At 33.3% G+C, this 16867-nt stretch overlaps 1 protein-coding gene across 6 annotated transcripts in view; it reads left to right on the top strand.

The window, feature by feature from the left end:
- LOC142348133 (uncharacterized) overlaps nucleotides 1-16867 on the top strand; it is an 84229-nt gene that overhangs the window by 54154 nt on the left and 13208 nt on the right. For all 6 annotated transcript variants that reach the window (XM_075399337.1, XM_075399335.1, XM_075399336.1 and 3 more), the window contains exons 5-7: nucleotides 13949-14072; nucleotides 14224-14322; nucleotides 14606-14725. In XM_075399337.1, coding sequence (XP_075255452.1) covers nucleotides 13949-14072; nucleotides 14224-14322; nucleotides 14606-14725 — 343 coding nt within the window. The remainder of the gene's footprint in view (nucleotides 1-13948; nucleotides 14073-14223; nucleotides 14323-14605; nucleotides 14726-16867) is intronic.

Raw genomic sequence — 16867 nt, 5'->3', positions numbered from 1 at the left:
TAGAAAAGACTACTTTTGGTGTTGTGACCGTGTAACTTTGAATTACCAAATATAAAATGGGAAAACATGGCCTATCGCTCTATTTAAAAGTTCAAGTTCAAATTTGAGTTTGTGATCTAAAAATAGTATTCGTGTGATGATTACGTCATAATAATTGAGTTATGTTATACAGTTGCGAACGCAGAACAAATGAAACACGTTCTCACAACCTAATTGAACTACTCCTAAATATATATGTAAAAAAAGCAAAAGAGACCTTCTGGTTTTACTAAGCTTTTTGATATAGTTTAGATTTTGTCCTATAATTTATCTTAAATTTGTTAAACAAAAGTTAAGAAATTTGAAGTATATATTTGTCTTGTTGATGTTTCTTTCAACTTCTTATGAACAAAAAACTATGCGAAAAACTTCCTTGTTTTTATCAGATAATAAGGAATTGATGCTGGCATCCCACAGAATAGATTTTGCGTAAATCTCTGTGTTCTAAAAGATTTTTTTTTCAAAGAACAAATACATATTCCAAACCTAAAAAGTTTTCAGATTCTTTGTATATATGTTTCAAGAAATGACATTAGAAATGCAACTGTAGTTTGTCAAAATTTTTTAAAGAATGACTTGATATCTTTAACAACAAGCACTTAGTTTTCTTCTATGTGAGACTATAGTTTTATAACTATTTCTTTTTAATAATGGAAACCGATTTCTTTTTGAGAAAATGCAGAATTGTATTTTGTCATTTTGTTGGGAAAAAATGGTCACAAAATTCGGTTTGATTGTTTTTTTCAGAAAAGCAATCTTTGATCTTAAAAAGTCAGTTAAAAAGCTGTATTAAGGTTTTTTATCTAAATTAAATAAATAGCTTTTTTCACGAGTTTCACGATTTCATCATTGAAACGATATTCAATTGGTCTATTATGCAATCTTTTCTTCACGAGTTCTATAAGCATTCCTGAAGAGTATAATTTTGCATTGTTTTATAGAAGAGTACAGAAAAAACACAGAATTTTCCTGGTGCTAGGAAAATTGATTGACAGAACGTTTAGCCGACAAGGAAGAAATGAGAAATTTACCTGCCAGTTTTTATCATAGTTGGTAATAAAAGTGTGATTGGTTTATAAATCAGTAGTTCGGTTGTGATAGATTCATATCAAGTCCCACAGACCGTTGAGGCATGGCCGTGGCCCGCGAGGTTTGGCCAGGAGAGGTTAAACACGGTCCGACCACTGATAGACCTCCGGTACACTAGTTGATGAACAAACTTCAGTGTATTTGTCCGCTTAAGGAATAGTGTTTTAAATTGGTCAATCACAGATTCAGATTAAGTTTTTTGCTCATTTTACATAAATTGTTGGTTAAATTTCTCAATTTTTGGTTGTCTATAATCACTCTGTTGGCCAATACGGCGGTCACCAATTTTCCAAAATTAGCACAGTGCTGAAATTTTTTACTAATAATCCTTTAAAAGAGAGGTCAGTGCAACTCTTTAAATGATTAATTTTCTCTTAAGAATGTTCTGCTAATGAACTTTAAATATTGCAAAATAACTAATATGGAGATACTTTGAAGTCATGACCACATTAGGTAACAGTTAACACAACCAACTTTGATTTTTGCTACCATAGAAAACCGTCAACACCGAGAGTAGAGATCAAATTAGGCGCTCTGATACAATCGTCAAACTGAGAAGTGTATTTCTACAGTCATTTTGACCGATTTGGAAAAGTTTCCAGCGTTAAAACCCTGATACCCATAGTGCTTCAAGTTCAATGTTTGAAGTATTACCCATTTTCGGACATTAGTGTTTCACTTTTCAATGTGTTAACAAGTATTCTTGGTTGTGCGTACTTCGTTTTGATGCTATTGTTCCAAAAGGGTTTCGATTTTTTTTTTCAAATGTTGGTTTGTTATGGATCCTATGAGGTGTTGATTTGAGTTCTTTCAACTTAGCCAGAGAAAAAAACAACTGACAAACGACTAGTTTTGATTATAGAGGCAATTAGGCTAATAAAGTTTCCAGGTTTTTTAAAGCAGTATTTTATATTTCTCTAAGATTACACAATGTGAGATATATGTAAAACTGTCTTTTAGAAGAAAGTTCCAGGTGGAGTTTTACTACTGCGTGTTGTGCTAATTGCCACTATTGTCAAAAAAACATTGCACTTTAACACCATTTTGATTTTCATGCAAAATTGTATCCTCTATAAAAAAATTGGTAGAATCATTATGTACATGACAAGTTTTTTTTCACGAGTAATCATATAGCAAAAACTTCAATAATGCTTTTATGTTCTGCAATTTACGCTATTGAAAAGAATCAGCGGTCTCACAGGTAGTATGAAAAGGTTTTCTCATGGCGCTGAAAAAAGGAAACCTCTGACGGACTGCAAAATTAACAAAAGGTTAGAAATTATACGTTTTTTCTCACGTCAACTTTGTTGTTTTTTTGGTTGATTTATTATAAAACAATGCCTAGCTTACAGTAAAAAGACTTAGATTATGCAAAACAAAGTTTTTTAAGATATCCATGTCAAACAAATTGTCTATTTAAAAGCTTATTTCTTGTTACCAATTTAGCAAAATTGTTCTTTTAAGACCTCAATAGTTCACCTTGAGGATACTCATAAGAGAAGAGACAAGTATTCACTTCTTGAATCTATTGGAAGCTTCGTTCTGATACGTTGAATGCTTACTATTCTTGATACCATAGCTTTAAGGATTAACGTAGTTTTTGCGTCCGCGTTAATGAATACTTAGGTTACAAAATTATATGAAATACTTAGGTAACATACTAAAATACTTCCAATTGATACATAGCTTTAAAGCTACTGAGTGAATTCTGTGAAAACCAAATATTCCACAAGTTGTTGCACATGTATACCAAAAACTCTGATGCATATTTACGTCTATGGTTCAAGTTGAACATTTTAGCAAAAATTATTTGTTATCTACTAACAGAAAACGTGAGCAGGGAAGTTCTCGTCGTTGTTCAGAAGAAACCACGTCAAAACTATGCAAAATATAATTTAATGTACAAATGACTTGATATTAAAACTACGTCTTGGAACCAGTTACTATATAAACTAGAAGCAATTGTAACCATGAAAATCCAACAGGAACGCCAATAGGTGAATTTAATTGAATTTGAATTCTCCCGCTTATTCCATTGCTTCATTTAAGTTAACGTTATTTTGCTTAGCTGGAGCACATTGAGGGTCGGAGTGTATTCCCTAATAAACAATTGCAAGCCTACGTACTCATTCTATATTTGTCTCAACTTTTTCTGCACGCATAAACACTGTAGTGTACATGTATATACACCTTCTTGATCAGAGACAAGAGAATAATTAAGCAAACTAATGAAAGTGCTTTTAGCCGAAAATTTTATTCAAGTATTCTTGCAGAGCAGACTGAACTTCTCGTACGCACAGTGCGAGTCTTCTTTATACGTAGCAAGCAGATCGAATCTTGAAATGTCAATGCCTGAGGTACTTAGGAGAAACTTCAATTCTATTTACAATTGAAAACGAATAAGAATTAGACAAATAGATTTAACAACTGACGCCTTCTCGAAATGTTATAAGTGCTCAATGAAAACTGCTTTAGCGAGAAAACGATTGCTAATATCCCAGCCAACGATTTAAATTTACCTTCAACTGGTAATTTGCTTCTCAAAATAACATTTCAACGTTTTCATTCTTGACTTCCATTCCATTCAGTTAGTGTATGCAAAACACAAACTCAATTGCTGGTTTATAACTTATAATGTACCATATCCTAACGCAATTTGAAGGGTCATTTCAACTAACAATTATCTATCAAACTCGATATGAAAACAATATTGCCTTTATACAACAAAGGAAGGACAGTTCAATTTCAAGCTGGAATACCTCCGATCATTGCCCCATACCCAAAGAATTTATTGACTTTGTTACTACATTACCCAATATAACCGAAGAAAAAGACTTTATCAACAACTCAACCCCCTCGGAAACTGAAGTAACTTATCAGCATACACCTAATCACTTGACTTCTGATATAGTATCGCTTCCCATGGACATCAAGAAGATTTTGCGCAGTTACGATTTCGTAAGTATGCCCCTCTTCAGGAGCGATGAAGAATATTTCGCTGCTTTAGAAAATTTGGAAAATATGTGGCAGAAGCATGAATCATGCATATTTGAAGCAAAACTAACCACTATTCATGATAAAATTGATAATACTACATCATCCACATCCGATGATAACAGAAAGACTGTGATATCTTCGATTTTAGAACGATTTCCTAGTCTTCTTGAAAAAAACTCAAAAATTGAATAAAACTTCCAGCAACTTACCACTGAGCCATCGCCTAACAATGCTCTAAAAAAGAGGAGCCATTTTCGTGTAGACCGAGGATGTGTCCTTCACAGTGGAAATTTTCCAAAAAGAATGAGATTCGATGAAAATGTGAGGTGTTCATGCGACAATAACAACTAGAACTGTGAAATTCTTGCTGATTAAAGCTTATGAATTAGACTTTGGTTTCCAGTATTGAATTGCTTATATTTATAACCTGTTTGAATTGCTGTGCATTATTAAATTAGGTCGTGTATGCTTATTATCTCAATTCTGATAATAGAAAAACCACTAGTTTAAAGTCGATTCAACATTGTCGACGTCAGAGGAACAGGAAACAGTATTCGGCCTGTTCAAAGGAGTAGAAAGTCTGAAATTTGTTGTAGAGTGGGATCCCCAAACCGTAGATATTTGTTCTGAAAATGTTGAAATGAATACGCGCAAGAGAGTCGATGTTATAAAGAGATGACGTTAGAAAACGCCGCAACTTGTTTTGCTTTATGTGGAGCCAAAGTTGCTGTTAATTACACTAAATTGTTAGTTGATTACTAACAAAAGCACCTGAGTGGGTTATTTGGTCTCATGTTTGGTTAAGATGGTTTCATATCAAGTCCCAAGAGCCGCTGAGGCATGGCCATGGCCCGCGATGATTTCTAATTATTTATTAATACGTTTCCAGTGTCTTATACTAGAAGATACTAAAATTTCATTTCTCAAATACTCGGTTATGATTGGTGGAAAATTTGACCGCCTCATTTCACTTTTTGGCTCTTTTTCAATCGATTCTTTTCCATTCGTTTCACTTACAAGTCACCGGTTGAAACAAACATTCAAACTGACCACTTGATTTTCTTATGAACAAAAAATACCTACATTGTGCGTATGAGAAGTTCAGTCTGCTCTGCAAGAATACTTGCATAAAATTTTCGGCTAAAAGCATTTTTATTAGTTTGCTTAATTATTCTTTTGTCTCTGATCAAGAAGGTGTATATACATGTTCTCTACTGTGTTTATGCGTGCAGAAACAGTTGAGACAAATATAGAGTGAGTACGTAGGCTTGCAATTGTTTATTAGGGAATACACTCCGACCCCCAGTGTGCTCCAGCTAAGCAAAATAACGTTAACCTAAATGAAGCAATGGAATAAGCGGGAGAGTTCAAATTCAATAAAATTCACCTATTGGCGTTCTTGTTGGATTTTCATGGTTACAATTGCCTCTAGTTCATAAAGTAACTGGTTCCAAGACGTAGTTTTAATATCAAGTTATTTGTACAATAAATTAGATTTTGCATAGTATTGACGTTGTTTCTTTTGAACAACGACGAAAATTTCCCTGCTCACGTTTTCTGTTAGTAGATAACAAACAAATTTTGCTAAAATGTTCAACTTGAACCATAGACGTAAATATGCATTAGAGTTTTTGGTATATATGTGCAACAACTTGTGGAATATTTGGGTTTCACAGAATTCACTCAGTAGCTTTAAAGCTATGTATCAATTGGAAGTATTTTAGTATGTTACCTAAGTATTTCATAAAATTTTGTTACCTAAGTATTCATTAACGCGGACGCAAAAACTACGTTAATCCATAAAGCTATGGTATCAAGAATAGTAAGCATTCAACGTATCAGAACGAAGTTTCCAATAGATTCAAGAAGTGAATACTTGTCTCTTTTCTTATGAGTTTCCTCAAGGTGAACTATTGAGGTCTTAAAAGTACAATTTTGCTAAATTGGTAACAAGAAATAAGCTTTTAAATGGACATTTTGTTCGACATAGATATCTTCAAAAAATTTTGTTTTGCATAATCTAAGTCTTTTTACTGTAAGCTAGGCATTGTTTTATAATATATCAAAAAAAACAACGAAGTTGACGCGAGAAAAAACGTTTAATTTCCAACCTTTTTATTAATTTTGCAGTTCCGTTAGAGGTTTCCTTTTTTGAGCGCCATGAAAAAAACCTTTTCATACTACCTGTGAGACCGCTGATTCTTTTCAATAGCGTAAATTGCAGAACATAAAAGCATTATTGAAGTTTTTGATATTTGATTACTCGTGAAAAAAAAACTTGTCATGTACATAATGATTCTAACATTTATTGTTATAGATGGGAACAATTTTGCACGAAAATCAAAATGGTGTTAAAGTGCAATGTTTTTTTGACAATAGTGGCAATTAGCACAACACGCAGTAGTAAAACTCCACCTGGAACTTTCTTCTAAAAGACAGTTTTACATATATCTCACATTGTGTAATCTTAGAGAAAATTAAAATACTGCTTTAAAAAACCTGGAAACTTTTATAGCCTAATTGCCTCTATAATCAAAACTAGTCGTTTGTCAGTTGTTTTTTTCTCTGGCTAAGTTGAAAGAACTGAAATCAACTCCTCATAGGATCCATAACAAACCAACGTTTGAAACAAAAATCGAAACCCTTTTGGAACGATAGCATCAAAACGAAGTACGCACAACCAAGAATACTTGTTAACACATTGAAAAGTGAAACACTAATGTCCGAAAATGTGTAATACTTCAAACTTTGAACTTGAAGCACTATGGGTATCAGGGTTTTAACGCTGGAAACTTTTCCAAATCGGTCAAAATGACTGTAGAAATACACTTGTCAGTTTGACGATGGTATCAGAGCGCCTAATTTGATCTCTACTCTCGGTGTTGACGGTTTTCAAAGTTAGTTGTGTCAAAGTTAGCAAAAATCAAAGTTAGTTGTGTTAACTGTAACCTAATGTGGTCATGACTTCAAAGTATCTCCATATTAGTTATTTTGCAATATTTAAAGTTCATTAGCAGAATATTCTTAAGAGAAAATTAATCATTTAAAGAGTTGCACTGACCTCTCTTTTAAAGGATTATTAGTAAAAAGTGTCAGCACTGTGCTAATTTTGGAAAATCGGTGGCCGCCGTATTGGCCAACAGAGTGTTTATAGACAACCAAAAATTGAGAAATTTAAGTATTATGAGAATAAGTATTTGGGAACAATTTATGTAAATTGAGCAAAAAAACTTAATCTGAATAGGTGATTGACCAATTTAAAACACTATTCCGTAAGCGGACAAACACACTGAAGTTTTTTTCATCAACTAGTGTACCGGAGGTCTATCCGTGGTCGGACCGTGTTTAACCTCTTCTGGCCATGCCTCGCGGGCCACGGCCCTGCCTCAACGGTCTGTGGGACTCGATTTGAATCTATCACAACCGAACTACTGATTTATAAACCAATCACACTTTTAATACCAACTATGATAAAAACTGGCAGGTAAATTTCTCATTTTTTCCTTGTCGGCTAAACGTTCTGTCGATCAATTTTCCTAGCACCAGGAAAATTCTGTGTTTTTTCTGTACTCTTCTATAGAACAATGCAAAATTATACTCTTCAGGAATGCTTATAGAACTCGTGAAGTAAAGAGTGCATAATAGACCAATTGAATATCGTTTCAATGATGAAATCATGAAACTCGTGAAAAAAGCTATTTATTTAATTTAGATAAAAAATCTTAATACAGCTTTTTAACTGACTTTTTAAGATCAAGGATTGCTTTTCTGACAAAAACAATCAAACCGAATTTTGTGACCATTTTTTTCCAACAAAATGACAAAATACAACTCTGCATTTTCTCAAAAAGACATCGGTTTCCATTATTAAAAAGAAATAGTTATAAAACTATAGTCTCACAAAGAAGAAAACTAAGTGCTTGTTGTTAAAGATATCAAGGCATTCTTTAAAAAATTTTGACAAACTACAGTTGCATTTCTAATGTCATTTCTTGAAACATATATACAAAGAATCTGAAAACTTTTTTAGGTTTGGAATATGTATTTGTTCTTTGAAAAAAATCTATTAGAACACAGAAATTTACGCAAAATCTATTCTGTGGGATGCCAGCGTCAATTCCTTATTGTCTGATAAAGACAATGAGGTTTTTCGCATAGTTTTTTGTTCATACGAAGTTGAAAGAAACATCAACAAGAGAAAAATATACTTCAAATTTCTTAAATTTTGTCTAACAAATTTAAGATAAATTATAGGACAAAATCTAAACTATATCAAAAAGCTTAGTAAAACCAGAAGGTCTCTTTCGCTTTTTTTACATATGTATTTAGGAGTAGTTCAATTAGGTTGTGAGAACGTGTTTCATTTGTTCTGCGTTCGCAACTGTATAACATAACTCATTTATTATGACGTAATCATCACTTGAATACTATTTTTAGATCACAAACTCAAACTTGAACTTGAACTTTTAATTAGAGCGATAGGCCATGTTTTCCCATTTTATATTTGGTAATTCAAAGTTACACGGTCACAACACCAAAAGTAGTCTTTTCTAAAAATCAATTATCTTTGAATAGTGTTTTTAGATGACAAACTCGAACACTACCTCAAAACTTTAACTTTTATGGAGAGGGATTGCCAAGCATCACTATTTTAATATACTCGCTTATCGAAGTCCATGCGGCCTCCGATTGTTGAGTTTTGAATACTAACAAAGAAGCTTTTTTTAAGTCAATTACTTTTGAATACTATTTTTAGATCAAACACTCAAACTTGAATTCAAAAGTTCAACTTTTAGGTAAAATGATTGGCCATATATCCAAAGCCATACCATTTCCGATTGAGTTTTGAAGTTTTTTGTTCCAAATAAACAAAAAATACTTCTTGGAACCATTTAATGTCCGTTTAGTGTAAGCAGATGTCAAAAACAAACAAAATTTTGTTCACCTTAACCTCTATATTTAAGGTTTTGTTTGAGTTCACAAGCCCAACAAGACTGTTGGACTCATTTTTGCTGAGAAACGTTTGATGAGGTTGATTTGTTTTTCATTTTTTTGCAGATAAACAAAGATTAAATGAAATTCAATGAAATTTAGGAAGAAGCTTATAGAGCAAAAATTGCAAAATCATGTAGCGCTGAACTTTTCTTTGAACAGCAATTTCACAATTACAGTCTTAGCTGGGAACACATCATTAGCCGAAGCTGAGTTTCATTTTGAAACTCAACTAATATATTGTTCTTTTGGCAAGCTGTCCCAGCAATTTCCAGCTTATACCAAAAGCTGGAAAGTAAGGATTCAGAAAAAGTTGTGTAATACCTTACAACTGAAATAATAAGTGACTTTGAATATTCAAATGAAAACAACTATATACAGTCAAGCCGCAGTTGTTTGGATAATGTAAGTACGTGGTAAAGTATTTGTTTCCATTTAGGTACACACTATAGACGTTTCGGAAGCAAGCATATTTTTGTATGGTTGATATTATAAAAGAAGAAATAGGGCAGCGCCGTTGTGAAGCACTCAATGTTTACGCCATAAAATCCTTCAAACTAGAAGTTCAAATTTGCTTTTTCTATCTTTCAGTTAATTGCAATTGATATCAGACTTCATACACTGAATAAACAAAAAAAACTCAGCTTTTGAAAAAACTTAAGCTAATGACTGATCCACCATAAGTAAGAAAAATACACAAAAAGTCGCACTTCAAAAAACAGAACAAAAAATGAAATTTAATTGAAGTTTTAAAAATTAGACTCCTTCGCTAAACAGTAAAAACCCTACATTGATTTAAATAATTAAATACCAGCTGATATATCATTGACGGATACTGTCTGTCGGTCTGCGTCAGTCACAACACGGTACCTTAAAATAGACAAAAGCTTCTATTGTTTATGATAAACGAGTGTCTAGAAATAAGAATTGCTTTCGTTCTTTAGAAAAACAAAAAATATTGTTGTAGATAAGGTAAAGAAAATAATATTTGAGGGTAGTAAAAAGTGAGTAGTAGTAGGTACTAGTGTAACTTAGAAGCAATAAGTAGTTGCAGTAGTTAGTATTGGTAGTATCTATTAGTAGTTGTAGGTACTACTAGTAGGTAGTAGTAGACAGTAGATGTAGTATTTGGTAGTAGCAGTAGTAGATAGCAGTAGTGTTGTGTTCAATTCCGAAATGTTTGCCAAACTTCTTAGCCCAGTTTTATGATATATAGACTCTGTTCTTTTTAATTTCAAATTCCTCTGTATGTACCTCTTTCCGATGCTCTATCAAATATCATTATGGTAATGTTATTTTAAAACATCGACAGAACAATAATTAATCCAAAATGTTAAGACAGGTTTACAGAATGCTGAGCATATTTGATTCAAGAAAGAACTATTTTGAACTTTTTTGACATCTGTTGGCTTGGGATGCTCTGGTAATTTACTTCCACATTTACTGAAGAAGCGATTAGCGTTTGTTATGATTTCAATACCAGCATGCATTATCTACTAGTATTATTCCCAATACGTAAGCAAGACCTATACACTACTGAAGCTGTTTCTAGCAACCCCCGGAGATTCAGAGGTTGCGTCCGCTCTTGCTTCATTGCTCAAGTGGCTATTTAACTTTAAATATTTGGCGCGTTTTACAGTCCCAGTGGAAACTACACTTCTTGTACATCATTACAATTTTTCTCTGATTCTCGCTCTTGACGAATTCCTATCATTCTAATTTATTTAAGTAAAAAGTGCCGGCTGCCCCTGAATATCATAGTTTCCCCACCAACTTTTCCTGTTTTTTTAACAGAATATATTCTTTTTACTCAGCTCAGTTTATTGTTTATCTCTCAACAATTTATCTCAAATACGTTTGTCCTTTAAATAATCTTGCTCAATCTTGAAAGGGTCGCTGAAAAGTGTAGAGAAGTCTGTTTTCAAAAAAACCACGCTTAGAACATTAAAAAATTGTAATCGTCTCCTGTTGTGACATTTTGCTTGCCAATGTTTAAAGGACAAAAGCGTGAATTTAACAACGCTGAAGGTCAAAATCTGTTTGCAAGATATAATAATAATGAACCGTGGAAAAAAATAACAACATTCTCTTAAACAACTAAATTGCCCTCCAGGGACTTCTCTCTCTCTCTCTCTCTCTCTCTCTCTTGTCAGACTTGCATGCATATAAATACATAAAAACATAAACACATTCAGACATATATGAATACATTCCACCGTAAACATATAGAAAAACGTACACATATAAAACAAAAAATGTCTTGACATATACAAACATTTAGAAATTATCACACAAGCATACATTCCAGCTCATACTCCAACAAACATATTACTAAACTTAAGCACAGTTATATTACTTATAAACAAATATATACAGTTTCATGACTATATAAATGAATACGCATATTTTTATACATAACATTTTCATTCTTCGATTTCTTTCAATTGCTCATTCATACAAAAAAATTTCAATTTTGAACACATGCAAGCAAACAGACGTACTAGTTTAGGTAGAAACATACATAGTTACAATTGTATACAAAAACTAAAGACTTGATTTAGACATCATACTGCACATTTGCAAAAGTAATGTCAACAAAAACTGCTTCTGACAGTTCTTTGACTTATTTCAGACTTTTTCCGGAACCTGAGTTTCTCATGTCCTACTTGTTTGAACAAATTGAAGTTCACAAAAAATCACTTTTGTGTGTTCTTTTATTGCGCAAAATCCTTTCCAGACCATTATAGGACTTCGAAAAATTTTACAATTTTTTTCTCAAAAATTTGAACATTTTTTATGTTTCGACCCCTATACTGCATGGCTGCAAAAATGAAGTCAACAAAAAATTAATTTTGAGATCTCTTTCATAGCGCAAAATCCATTTCATACCATTTTAGGACTCAGAAAAACTTTGAAAAATTGTCGAAAGTTTTGAATTATTTTGTTTGTTTCGATCCCCATACAGCATAGGTGAAAAAAGTGAAGTCAACAAAAAATCCCTTTTGAGTGCTCTTTCATAGTGCAAAATCCATTTCGGACCATTTAAGCACTTCGAAAAATTTTGGATTTTTTTCTCAAAAGTTTGAAATTTTTGTATGTTTCGACCCCCACACTGCATAGGTAAAAAAGCGAAGTCAACAAAAAATCACTTTTGAGTGCTCTTTCGTAGAGCAAAATCCATTTCAGACCATTTTAGGACTTTGAAAAACTTTGAAAAATTGTCGAAAATTTTGAATTATTTTGTTTGTTTCGATCCCCATACAGCATAGGTGAAAAAAGTGAAGTCAACAAAAAATCTCTTTTGAGTGCTCTTTCATAGTGCAAAATCCATTTCGGACCATTTAAGCACTTCGAAAAATTTTGGATTTTTTTTCTCAAAAGTTTGAAATTTTTGTATGTTTCGACCCCCACACTGCATAGGTAAAAAAGTGAAGTCAACAAAAAATCACTTTTGAGTGCTCTTTTGTAGAGCAAAATCCATTTCAGACCATTTTAGGACTTTGAAAAACTTTGAAAAATTGTCGAAAATTTTGAATTATTTTGTTTGTTTCGATCCCCACACTGCATAGGTAAAAAAGTGAAGTCAACAAAAAATCACTTTTGAGTGCTCTTTCGTAGAGCAAAATCCATTTCAGACCATTTTAGGACTTTGAAAAACTTTGAAAAATTGTCGAAAATTTTGAATTATTTTGTTTGTTTCGACCCCCACACTGCATAGGTAAAAAAGTGAAGTCAACAAAAAATCACTTTTGAGTGCTCTTTCGTAGAGCAAAATCCATTTCAGACCATTTTAGGACTTTGAAAAACTTTGAAAAATTTTCGAAAAAAATTTTGAAATTTTTGAAAAACTTTAGGCTCCTGGTGTCTTATATCAGATTTTTTATGTTTTCACCAAAAAGATTTAGCGAGAGTTCAAAACTTAGGTAACTACTAATTCTATATACAGCGAACATTGCAACAGCGGAAATCTGCCATTTGACTGTCGGGGCGGGGGTCCGAACCCCACCCCTACAAGACTTTTTACCACCGAAAAACTGAAGTTTTTTGGTTAAGTTGAGCCAGCCGGCTTAACATGAGAACTTCTCACAGGTTGACGAAACTTAACCAAAAAACTTGGTTTCACAAAGAGAAAATCAGTTTTTCGGTGGTAAAAAGTCTTGTAGGGGGGGGGGGGGGTCGGACCACCACCCTACAGTCATATGGCGGATTACCATACTACTCCTGACCGAGCTTGTAAATTCAGAGAACTTTAAAGATCAGGACTTCATTTCTGCATGATGTTTGCTCGTCGTTTTGCAAGTTTTGTACACCTGATCAAAGCCAAAAATTGGGCAGTCGTAAGATTTTTTCGAATTTTTGGCAGTGCTCTATTCCCGTGAAAATCAAAAAGGGTGTTAAGTTTTCATGTCGTCTCAATGCGGCATTAGTGCAATGCTAATTATCCTAACTCAGTCTGCTAAACTACGTAAAGCTTTTACAGAATTGGAGATTTGCCAAAACTCAAGTCAGGAAACAAATGATTTCGTTTTAATCGTATGGTCTGAGGACAATTCATCCATCATGAGTCGTTAGAAATTTATGATTTTTTTTCTAAAAATTAAATAAAGTGCTGCTGATAAACGTTTGTCTGGCGCGCATTTCGAGTGATGAAAATACTGTTAATCGGAATTCCGAGACAACTTTTATGTCGGACTCTTGAAAGGCAAGCACCACATTTGCCTGGAGTACTTTGAAAAAAGCTTTTGTAATTCAACTATAGACCTCATTTAATATATGTCTTCTGTTATGTTACCAATGCATAAAGGACAGGCCATTTTTTAATATATTTTAGGTTTTAAACGTGGCAGGAAATAACCTGGACTCGACAAAAGAACTGAGATGCATGACACAAATGAGACAGTTGAATGTCAGCAACAACAGATTAGCAAACATGGCAGACCTCTCAGATACCATCAGTGAGTATTTACATTCCGTTAAACCCAAAAGTATACTCTTTGCCCGACAATTGTTCACAACCCTTTTTTCATACTTTTCTTCTTTTGCAATATTACTCAAAATTCTGAAAACTATTAAAATAGTCCGTTTTTGGAGTCCGTTATTTTTCAGGTACTATGAGTTACCTGAACAAGTTGGATGCATTTGGGAACCCAGTGATGAGGAAGGCCAAGTACAGGGACAGGGTAATCACTATGAACGAGTCCATAAGTAAGCAAAAGCCCTAGTACTGTTTGCAGTTATTAAGCATGCTAAGAGAAGAACTTATAGTCAAAGCCGATCATAAAACTTTTTCAACAAAATTAAATTTAGTTTTTGTGTATTATTTGGGCAGAAACCAACAATGGTTACCATGATGTTATTTACCGTTTCCAAAACCGGTGTAGAATTTCGTGTTTTTATCATCAAACTATCAACGTCATACGACCGCTACTTTGGGCGAAACATGATCTTAAGTAAATGCTGAGGTTGGACGGGATTTTTGATGTTGCAGAGGTGCTAGACGGAAAGGAGGTTCCGGAGAGTCTGAAGTCTTTTCTGAGGAACTGGAAGAGTGCCAAAGACCGACAAAGAAAACTGCTAATTGACCAGGCCATGACTGACGCAATACCAGGTACAGCCTACAGTTGTAGGAAATACTGAACTCTTAACAATCCTAAAATTCAATGAACAGAAAAAAATCATAAGAACTAGCCATCAACTGAAACGCGCGGTCAACTCAAATTTTTTATTAAGGTTCGCATAAAATCCTCATATTAAAGCTGTCCAACTAATTTTAAATGTTTCCAATTTTTGCTGTCAGTATTGTCATTTTTGTCGACTTATAAAAGCAATCACTCGTAGGCGTAGATTACGCGACTCAAATCACTAAAGATCACTAAAGAAGTCAGACTTTAATTGAGAACCGTACAGTGGTTTTAGATGAAAGCCAGAGTTTCGAAGCGACTTTTGCAAGAGTCACGTAACCTTTCTTGAAACACGAACTTGCAATATTTAAATCTGTCACTGTGTATAGAATAATCTGGCACTGCAGAAATCTGGCATTCTGAAAGCTGCGCATGCATGTTTTTAATCGTTTTTATGTTATTATTCCCACCTCATTTTTGTGTTTTTGAGTTCAATATTTGAAACAGTCTGAAAACCCAGGAAACGACCAAAGGTTCAAAGCAGCAATAAAATCAGATCAGCATTAAACTCCAAAAAAGACCAGATGGTTTTGGATTTTTCCACATATAATTGATCTGCTCCATAATAATTACAGCATACATCAAGCGCAATTGAAAAACTATTTGAATATTATCCTGACGCATAGATATATCGGTACATCTATATAAGCGAGCACCTCCGACTTTCAATTAGACCGTATGTCCAAAACTTCCGTTGCTGGGTGTAAGTCATTCTTCTAGTGTTGTTTAATTTTTTTATATAAGATTTGCGTGGTCAGAATAAATTCCAGTTTTTTTAATGTCAAAACGGGGCAACAATCCCAGACTTGCAAACAAGATTGACCTCTTAAGACTCCACTAACTTTCGAAAGTTAAATTCTTTTAATTAAATTCTTCCCATAATTAAGTTAATTTGTTCAAAAAAGCAAGAGAAAGAGAAAGTTTGAACACGTATTAAATTTTGTCCAACATTGTTGCCAAAATTCTCAAAATTTGGTTCGAAAAGATCGGTATAACTACTTATGTGAAAATTTTTGTCTTTTATTTATGACGAGCTACAGTAAAAATACCAAACACTAAGACCTGACAAACACAAAATCTGTCCCTAAATTCTAATTTTTACGCATGTAAATTACAATCTGCCTTTCAAGCAGCGATAAACATATTTTTAGACAAAAAAAATTTACGGCACTTTTGCAAAAACACATTTAGCTATAGGAATTGTTGGAAAATTTCCAAAAACAGATGAAATACATTTTGTGAATTGAATAAATTTATCCAAACTTTTTTTGTAAGAAAAGACTAAAACAATGTAGCAAGTGATTGGACTAGTAAGGAGTGAGTAGAATTTGAAGTGCACAATATTTACTCAATTTCTAGATCAAAAATAGAAAATTGCACTCCAAATAGTTTTAGTTTAGGTTCTTAACAATCTATCCTCCAAGTGTATGAGATATAAAAATAAGTGAAAGGTGACACTTTCGCGAGACAACATTACTGTGTATGAAGGTGGAGACCAGTTTAAAAAAATAGTCATTCTCAAGTATTTACCCCAGCGTGATCAAACTTGGTAGGGGGTTAGTACATACCACGAAGCAAGTTTCTTCTTTTTCTTGGTGAAATTGTTGTAGAAGTACAACGGGGGCCACTTAACTTGAAAAAAAGCTAAAATCTTGAAATGATAGCTTAACCGATTGATTAATTGGTAGCGTCTGAAGTCTGATAGTGCTTTTGTTTTATTAGAAGTCTGCTTGTTAATTTGAAGTGAAAATAAACATTACGTATATAAAAATGTCTCCGGTATGCTGGTTTTATCCATCCATACCTTAATATTCTTTTTATTTTCTGAATCTCAAAAATCTGACGCTCTATCGCTCTCCATGTTTGAATGAAGAAAAAAGATGATTCAAATATATGTGATTTTGTGGGTTGTCTCCTTGGAATTTGTTAACGTTACAGGCGGTATGTTTTGAAGAGACCACTCAAATTGGAATTTTTGTTAGTTTTGTATACATTGACACCGTTAATCTCTAGCAATTGAAAGTAGCAATATTCTTTTACTTATTGATCTCATTTTTTAAATATGTTTA

The sequence above is a fragment of the Convolutriloba macropyga genome, chromosome 10, assembly GCF_964194025.1.
Source record: "Convolutriloba macropyga chromosome 10, txConMacr16.3, whole genome shotgun sequence".
Lineage (NCBI taxonomy): Eukaryota > Metazoa > Xenacoelomorpha > Acoela > Convolutidae > Convolutriloba > Convolutriloba macropyga.
This window is presented reverse-complemented; position numbering and strand designations above follow the sequence as displayed.